At 39.1% G+C, this 9244-nt stretch overlaps 1 protein-coding gene across 4 annotated transcripts; it reads right to left on the bottom strand.

The window, feature by feature from the left end:
* Window positions 1-467: 467 nt before the first annotated feature.
* On the bottom strand, window positions 468-6900 carry LOC113296807 (E3 ubiquitin-protein ligase PRT1-like). 4 transcript variants are annotated; one of them, XR_003333151.1, is made up of 9 exons: window positions 6379-6900; window positions 5846-5874; window positions 5587-5766; window positions 4296-4634; window positions 3974-4180; window positions 3361-3482; window positions 3230-3285; window positions 885-3116; window positions 468-799 (listed from the first exon to the last, which is right to left on the bottom strand). XR_003333151.1 is itself a non-coding variant. In XM_026545154.1 (9 exons), the coding sequence occupies exons 1-9, from the start codon at window positions 6501-6503 to the stop codon at window positions 784-786; spliced, it is 1146 nt and encodes a 381-aa protein (XP_026400939.1). In that variant the 5' UTR covers window positions 6504-6896; the 3' UTR covers window positions 468-783. The 4 variants fall into 4 exon arrangements, 3 of the variants coding, with proteins under 3 accessions (XP_026400939.1, XP_026400940.1, XP_026400941.1); XM_026545154.1 differs by having other exon boundaries at window positions 3045-3116; window positions 6379-6896; XM_026545155.1 differs by having other exon boundaries at window positions 3045-3116; window positions 3235-3285; window positions 6379-6896.
* Between the last annotated feature and the right edge of the window lie 2344 nt (window positions 6901-9244).

Genomic DNA, 9244 nt, shown 5'->3' with positions numbered 1-9244 from the left:
TTTATTTAAATAAACTATCTTTAGAGACATGTTTGTTTTTATCATTTGCTACAACAATAATATTTGAACCTGATATATTACCAAACATAATTTGATCGCTCTCTTAATCAGCTTTAAGCCTTTGACTTTAATTTATATTTTAACCAGTTTTATATTTTACCAGTCAATACGAAGATTCAACATAATGGTCTGACTACAAGTCTGCAACACATATGACTATCAGGTACATATGTCCTACATCTAGAACCTAGATCTGGAATCCTTGAACCTTTTGGAGCATGTGGTGGGTCCTGAACTGAATGTAAATAACCAGTGAGAGAGCGACATGTTGTGAAGAACGTGTAAAAGTTTAATCCAGTTGTTTATTTGATGATCCAACGTCTTTGAAGCTACTTGAACGGAAAGCCATACCGCAAAGTCGTTCGGGATACATATGTCGTCATCCGATAATACAAATCTTTTAAGAATGACTATAAAAAAAATTAACCCTCAATGACGCAATTTAGATAACATTAATTTCAATAATCATCCTCACGTTCAATTGCAAGTTCGACCTGAGAAATATATAAGATTTTATAGAAAAACTTCAACAATTACTTATTACTGACAACAATCAAACTACGGCACGGGTCATATACCAGTAGTATACATAAATAGATGCACATGCAATATGTAATCTTAACTGTCACAGTTGTAGAACACTTCTTAACAATCAATAAGCTGCATTGAATGAAGGTGGCATATTACTTCAACCATCTATCAGGACATCTCCAAACCAGTGTGCTAAGAAAGCAGTAATCTGGAATAATAGGAAAACAAAAAGTGAGAGAAAAGAAAAAAAGATGTAGCATTGAATTCTGTCATGCATGGTAATCCAAACTCACCAACTTGATAGAACTTTGAGTAGGTATGCATGCATGCAGTAGCACTCGAGAAACCAAATTCAAATCCCACTTGGTCCTAGAATTTAATAACTAGCTCCCCATGCATGCACCACTGCATGGATAGCCCTTTTGGCCCCAGATCATTACTCTCACTTCATGTTCAAATATTCCCAAGAGAAAAACCCATCAAACATCCATCTAGAACAACTAGGCCATCAATTCTTTCTAACATTGGGACGGATGATAGTTGTTCCTTTTTCTTTTCTTTCATTTTTTCCCACACAGAAAGAGAAACAGTCACCAACTCTAACATGCATTTAGAACTTCAACTGTGTCCACTATATATCTCCTTACCTTACAGGCTACAGCTGAGGTAATTAATAGAGGTCTGATGCCTGAGCTACGAATGCAGTTGGGAAGTTAAGTCCACTAGCAATTTATTTAACTCTACCTACTGAAATACGCGGCATTTCCAAGTATGGATGATCACTATAGGAGGGAAATTACTCAGGCCAGAGAGTACTGATATATCTCTGAGCAAAGACTTTTTTTTCTTTCCATTTTTTTAACATGCTGCAGCTACACTGCGCTAGTATTCATTGTACTCATCGTGAGGTGGTTGGATGGTGCGTAATTTTGAACCTGTGTAATAAATGTTCATCTCCGTGTTGACCTTCTTAGTTTCAGTATAAATACTCCAATGACCCAACACCATTGCAGTTCAAAGTGAGCTTGTCTCAAACCTTATTTTTCTTCTATCTTTCAAGTACTAGGTAGTATTGAAGAATATTAAATTTAGAGGATTGATTTTGTTGGTGAGTGCAGATATATATGTTGTAAGCAATTGCTGCTGGAATTACAAGGTTGAGATTAAGATGGGTGCTAGTTCATTTGGTGGAATTTTGAAGAAGAAGAGTAGGAGTCATAGTTGTAATGCATCATTTATGTTTTCAGTTGTTCTTCTTGGTGTTTTGTTGCTGATTACTATTGTTAATGCTGATCGATTTGTTACTGATGATGATAAGCATTTCTTGGGACGTCGCGGTGGACTGGGTGGTGGTGGAGGTTTAGGACATGGTATTTATAGCAAGGGGTTTAGACATGGTGGAGGACTTGGTGGTGGGGGTGGTCTTGGTGGAGGTGCTGGTGGTGGATTCGGAGGTGGTGCTGCTGGTGGCGGAGGATTAGGTGGAGGCGGTGGAATTGGTGGAGGTGGTGGAGTTGGGGGTGGTGCTGGAGGTGGAATTGGTAGTGGCGGAGGATTAGGTGGAGGTGCTGGTGGTGGACTAGGAGGTGGGGGTGGAGTCGGAGGTGGTGTTGGTGGGGGAGCTGGAGCTGGCGGAGGTATAGGTGGTGGGGCAGCCGCTGGTGGTGGATTAGGAGGTGGTGCTGGAGGTGGTGTTGGAGCTGGTGGAGGTATAGGTGGTGGAATTGGTGGAGGCGGTGGATTAGGAGGTGCTGGATCTGGTGGTGGTGCAGGCGCCGGAGGTGGAATCGGTGGAGGTGGTGGACTAGGGGGTGGGGGTGGAGTTGGAGGTGGGATTGGTGGGGGTGCTGGAGCTGGTGGGTGTAGGTGGTGGTGCAGGCGCCGGCGGTGGAGTCGGTGGACTAGGAGGAGGAGGTGGTGCTGGCGGTGGTATTGGAGCAGGAGGTGGTGTCGGTGGTGGAGCTGGTGCTGGTGGTGGAATTGGTGGCGGTGGGGGATTGGGAGGAGGAGGCGGTGCTGGTGGAGGCGGAGGAGTAGGTGGTGGAGCAGGTGGAGGGTTTGGAGCAGGAGGTGGCATTGGTGCCGGTGGAGGAATTGGTGGTGGGGCTGGTGGTGGAGTGGATTTGGTGGGGGTGGAGGAGGTGTAGGAGGCGGTGCAGGTTTTGGCGCTGGTGGAGGCTTCGGTGCTGGAGCTGGTTTAGGTCTTGGGGGTGGGGGCGGGGGCGGGGGCGGAGGCGGTGGAGGAGGAGGAGGCGGTGGTGGCGGTGGAGCTGGTGGAGGTGCAGGTTTTGGAGGAGGATTTGGAGCCGGTGGTGGTGCTGGCAGTGGTAATTAAAAAGACTAGAATCTGCCTGCTTGCTTGCCTGTAATAATTCGATTTCTTGTGTTTGCAATATTGTTTGCTAATGATGTCGGTGAGCTTGTAGTAGCAGTAGTAAAGAAAAGGATTATACCTGTGGCATAAGATTGTTTTAACGACAGATTTCTTGTGTTTGCAATGTTCTTTCGCCAACGATTGGACATATCTGCAGAGATCAACTACTGAGTCAGACAACGAAAAATAGAATAAATCACAAAGAATCTTTCAAACAAAGAACTACTCTAAAGCGATTTCTAAAGTTTAGTATGAAGCATGCACCGCACGCTGTTGCTATTACGCTGAAGGACTCTCCATCTGGGACTCGGACACTCCACCTAGCATCACTAACCACATTTTAGTAGAAAAGAACATTGTTACATACAACAAGTTTCAGGGATGATAAAACTCACCCCACAATAATCACAACCAGCTGCAAAATGAATATCTGGTCCAGCGCCACGCATCCATTCTGAGTAATATTGACTAAGTTTAGTAGATGAAAGGGGCCCATCTTTCTTAGAGGATGTTGTGCCTGAAAGACAAACAAGATATAGTAAATGCTAACGTAAACTTACAAAGTCAAGCTATTGGCTACAATGACATGGTAACTTGGTAAGATTGATTGCCACTAATGAACAAGGGACAAAAAAACAATTAGTGGAGGACGGTTCATTTAACACATTCTGATACTTGAGTCGTTTTTATTGGTAGGAAGAAAAGAATCTAACGACCTAATTGGTCAAAATGCCTAGGCCTTTTACAGAAGAACTTTGCAGTAATTTTATAATATAAATCAGAAATGCTTTCATTTCTCTAGACCAACTTGCAGAATCCTAATTTCAGTCTAATGGTGACCAAGAGCATCTAAACCTAATGATAAAGATTTGTTTCATGGTTATAAGTAATGTTGAAGAGTAGTCATCCCAAAATCCTTCTGCAGAGTTCCATGCGGTTTTATGTGGAACCAATACCAAAACTAAAACAAATAAAGCAGTTATTTCAATAAACAAGATAGAAACATACAGGCTGATGCCGCAGTCCCCTGCTGGGAACGGACTAGTTTGTGCTGAACATCCTCTCTTCTCCGCGCATACTCTTGGGGGAATTCTGTCTCCAAGAAATTATCGAGCACTAAACACACTTTCGGGAATCCATTCGGATGCGGAAATTGACAAAGTTGACAACTAAGAGCCTCATGCTCTGGTATTTCTAAACAAGATTCACAATATGCTGGAAAAAGTAAAAAGGCAATTAAAAACTTCACATGCTGATTAAATACATGCCAAACCAAGTAATGTGAAATGTGCTAGCATTTGACCTTCCCATTGAAAGTCCAATGGCTTACCATGGCCACAATTAAGAATTACGGGTTGCAAGAGCATTTGCTTGCATGTAATGCAAAGTGCGTCATTGATGGAAACTCGCTGGCATGCTTCGTAATTCAGATAAGTGTTCTCTTCAGTATTTACATTCTTTGTTCTGACAGAATTTTCTGCACACTTTTCAGGGGAGTTCCCTATGGGAGCAGGGTAGGTTTTAACTGAGGAATTGGTTTCATGACACGAGATGGACTGAGAACAACTGATAGAATTAGGAGGAGGATGTGGAGCTTTTGGTTCAGAATCAAGACATGAGCTACTCTGATCAAGCTGCGGCGAGAATACACCCCGCATCTTTTCTACTTCTGTAAAAGAGAATGACAACCCAGTATTAACCAATTTAGAAGTGATGGTTATGGTCTACAAGACTACAAGACATCACATAAAACGAGCTTAACAATAGCAATGCAACATGAAATGTTAATCGAAGGTTCATGAGATCCCACATTATTCTGCAGCAACAATGATCAGATAAATATATCACAACAACATAACTCTTCCTCAAATAATGTTGTCAATAGCGTGCAAGCAATAAGGAAAAGAGAAGACACTTCAACTGATAATTGTCTAAATGCAATGTTTTAAAAGCTGCACATAGCCTTATTGTCATTGAGATACAATCCTCTCTTGTCTAGGCTGCCAAAATACTAAGACTAATATCACTATAGTCATAAATTAGTATACCTCAAAACACGATAAGCCGCATTGCATCTCAAAGCATCGTGAGGTTAAAAGCTCACGAATTTAATGCTATACGGGTTCAAATCAGCATGAAACTTAATGTTTCAAACATTTAAACACAAAAGATGAGAGTTTGAGACTGAAGCCCTCAAACTACCTTTCTCAACATCTTTGATTCATAATGAACATAATATATTGATATTACTCTGGAGGATTGTTAATGATCCAAATATCCAATGGGATCATTCTTAACTGTAACGTAAAAAGGTACTTGATGAGTTTTTGTTATGTCATGTTTGAGTTACATGGCTTAGTATGGAACAGTGTTTTTATTATATTTTGAGCACTTTCCTACCAAGAAAAATGCTAAGAACTATGAAACTGAGAAATTATTTCTTGCACTAGGCATAACATGAGGGAACTAGGAAGAAAAAAGACCTATTTCAAATATTGCATTGTATACAACCATTAGGGGATAAGTTATAGACAGACTCCTAAAATCTGTGCTAGCACAAGGTTATACCGAGAAGAAGCATATAGCTTCCAAATAAAAACACTTAATATGTTCAAACTCACCTAACAATTGCATCTCCCTTCTCCTGTAGGTTTCCCGGTACATCTTCAGCAACAAGAAGTGAAGCAGCTCACAGATACTGGGAAAATGGTTATATTCACGTCGACAAATCGGACAATGAGACTCTCGCCCAAAATCCATCGCATGATGAACACACCAGAAACAAGAAACGTGGCCGCAAGCTGCATGTTTAGAAAGTTAACAGATCAGAGCAGGAAACAACTCCATATCAAGGATTGGAAAATTGAACTGCCTTCTTACCAAGTACAATCGGCTTGTGGAGCAGCTCTCTGCAAAAGGAATGGAAATCACAATTAGTAAATCGTGCATCAGCCAATTGTTTGCTAGTGATTCTACCGGAAATAGTCAAACAAGTAGCTCCTACATTCGTCTAAGTTGGATACAAGACTGCTTTTGTTCTACGCTACTGATTAGCTGAATTCCCATCACATCTCAATCTCTCCCTTTTAAAATTCACAACAAAGATGAGTCTTCAAGATCACCCAATAGCTACCCACCAATTCAGTTCAGTCCTTCCAATGAATTGCAATGCTGAACCCCCAATTAGGCAAATAACTGAACCCCCAAAACACCAAAGTAACATCTAACATTGAATTTTCACACATCCAATAAAAGTTAGACCTTTCTAAACAGATTTTTTTTTATAGCCACACATAATCACAAGAACCAAAATCAGAATTTGGACATATAATTTAAATATAAATACTCCCAATCAAACAGTGTTTTAAATAAGGAGAATTGGAATTTTAAAATTAAGATTTTTGAGGACTTACAGACAAATGCAACAAACAAAGGATTCATTGATTTCCTCGCCTTCATCAGAAGAATCGTCTAGTGTTTGGACTTCATGCAACGAAGGAGAATCATTGGCTGGTTTTAGTTGTGTTTTGTCCTCCATAGTGAAATCAGAAACGTAAGGGAAGAAAACCAGAGCGCCCAGGAATGTATTTCTTGGGAGAAAGATGCAGACAGACACAAAACACCACCTTTGACGTTTTAATCTTAAGCCAATCCTATTTTCTAAACTCCCTGAAGGGTCGTCGGGTTTTTTTATTTTTAATTTTTTTTTGATTGATCATCGGAATCTTTAATACAAGGGGTAGGAAAGTGTTTGCCCACCGACCTTCGCTGACCTTAACATCAATAATCAATTTTCACCTCTTTTCTGTCTGGTATCCTCGAAGGCGTTTGGATACACCTTTAGTAATCGCTTTTGAAATTTTAGCAACAATTTCATAATGATATCCAAACATGATTAATAGGGCATTTAGAAGAAGATGGATGGATACACCTTCAGAAATAATTTTTTTCATTCCAAAAATAAATAAGACATAATTAGATTAGGAACAAAATTTGAAAATGACTTCTAAAAAAAAATGTTTAACTTTTTTTGCTTATGACTTTTGGGATTGACTTTTGTTTCTAATATCCAAATACCCAATTATTTTGTATGCTAGTGGTATGCTCAAGTTTCGGACAAAATGTTGCAATAAAAACGCATGCATTTGATCTCCATATTAACAAGGCATATTGGATTTCAAAGGAATGATTTTGTTTCGATTTCGACTATTACTATGGTAATGCATCTCAAGACCACAATTTTCTAAAGGTCAAGTCCTTAACCTGAAGTCAAAATATTATCTTTTATTTGGTCATCAAAGTCTTCAACGAAAACACTTGAAAATTTCAACGCTAACAGTTAATGCAAAATATAAATGGCGTGGAAATGGCTATCAATCTTGACACACCTATCTCAAATGAAACAACATTCTTTCCTTGCCTCGCATCTGTTTGTCATTTTTCTTATCCCTATAATTATAATATGGTACTAAAAATTAGTACATACATCAGATTTTATCATTAGCATTACCTCCTATGTCATTGAAAAGAGTAAGAGTACTATGTTTGTTGTCTTCACTGCTACTCTTGCTGGAAACCTTGTTACAGTTTCGGCACATAGTCAATGCAACATCATTCTTTAGCATATGATGAGGATAGAAAGGTGATGGTGGTGCTGGTCCAAGTTTAACTGATCTTAATTCATGCAACTCTTTTTTCAGCCATTTGTTCTCTTCATTCAGTCTGTCAACACATTTCTTCAACACTTCACAATCAACTTCTGTTTTTTTTAATTTTGTTCTACAAAAAACTCCAAACATAAACACAATGTAATTTTTTGTCAATACAACCAAAGTAACTGCTAGAAAGAAGAAAAAAAACTGAAATAATTGTTATGGCTTTATTTCTTTTCATCGAAAAAATGTCCGATACCTTGCTCTTCGATTTTGGAACCAAACTTCGACTTGTCGAGGCCGTAAATCCAACCTTTCTGCTAATCTTGCTTCTGCATCTGTTCGATTCAATCAAAAAAATATTGAAATATGCATTCAAATATAGCATAAAAAAGGTAAACTTTTTATTAAACAAAAAAATGTATCATAATTCGTAAATAAGTTAAACAATCATTGTCTCCGAAATTCAAGCTTAGGTTACAAAATGTGTCATAATTCATTAAAAAAATTGTCATAATTAATTAAAAAAATGTGTCGTAATCCAATGAGATTTTCATTTATTATTTTTTCCCTAATTTTTTTTCCCTATTTTTTTTTCCTTTCTAAACAATGATCAACATGAAACTAAGCAATGAAACAAAAAAAAATAGATAGATAGTTCTTTTTTTACTCGGTCAACAAAAATAGAATAAAAAAGCGAAACTGTACAGGGACTAGGCTATATTAGCGCTGAGCTAAAAGGCTGCACGCCAATAAAACCTATTTAAAACGAAAAAAACCTCTCCAGGCCATTCAATAGAATGAATAAAACCTGGCCTACCCTCATAAAACTCATAATTTTTCTCAGCCAACAAACATGCTTGTTTGGCCGAGGCATCAGCTGAAAAATTAGCCTCTCTGTAGCTATGAACATAACTAATATTATTGTAAAAACTCTTCGCCATTCTCCACTTCTGCATTAGCTGCCATGACAACTCTCCTTTTTGGAGAGCGAAAATGCAACTCAACGAATCCGATCTGACGCATAGATTTTTGACATTCCATCTTTGAGCAACAACTGCGCCATAGATAACCGCACAAACTTCAGCATAGAAGTTGGTCTGCCAGGCCAGTCCGACGCACAAAACTCCCAAAACTGCCGAGTTAGAATCACGAAAAACTACACCAGAACCAGCTTGGCCCGGGTTGCCAAGTGATGCACCATCACAACAGATCATAAGCTCACCTGGATTAGGCGGCGTCCAAGTAACTTCAATTGGAACAAAGTGCTTGCAAGATCTATGCTTCACTCTAAAGAAATTCAAAATTCGCAAATCATCTAAGGCATTATACATGTGGCCCTTCATTCTAATTGAGTTATCACGAATTACCCGATGAAACCGTCCCTTAAATTCAAGTCATCGAACTCGCATGTTCTCATAATAAGCCTTATTGCGCAGTTTCCATAATTCTGTAACTATTGCAAAATTTGCAACAAGCCACAAATCCTTTATCATCCTACTCCGCCATTTTGCAACCTTGTAAGAGGCCACAAGATCTCCATTCGGTTTCAGATTAAAAATATCAGCTGCCCAATTTCAAATCTTCTTAGCAATTTTGCAATGCCAAGTAATATGGCCGACATCTT

Source organism: Papaver somniferum, chromosome 7, assembly GCF_003573695.1.
Source record: "Papaver somniferum cultivar HN1 chromosome 7, ASM357369v1, whole genome shotgun sequence".
NCBI classification, from domain to species: Eukaryota; Viridiplantae; Streptophyta; class Magnoliopsida; order Ranunculales; family Papaveraceae; genus Papaver; species Papaver somniferum.
This window is presented reverse-complemented; position numbering and strand designations above follow the sequence as displayed.

What these genes read in the sequence shown, in the direction of transcription:
- LOC113296807 (XM_026545154.1), bottom strand. Translation starts at nt 6,503, where the DNA reads ATGGAGGACAAAACACAACTAAAACCAGCCAATGATTCTCCTTCGTTG. An exon ending in CCACAAGCCGATTGTACTTG is followed by an intron (nt 5,767 to 5,845) that starts GTAAGAAGGCAG and finishes CTAAACATGCAG; the next exon opens with CTTGCGGCCACGTTTCTTGT. An exon ending in CTGGTTGTGATTATTGTGGG is followed by an intron (nt 3,286 to 3,360) that starts GTGAGTTTTATC and finishes TAGTGATGCTAG; the next exon opens with GTGGAGTGTCCGAGTCCCAG.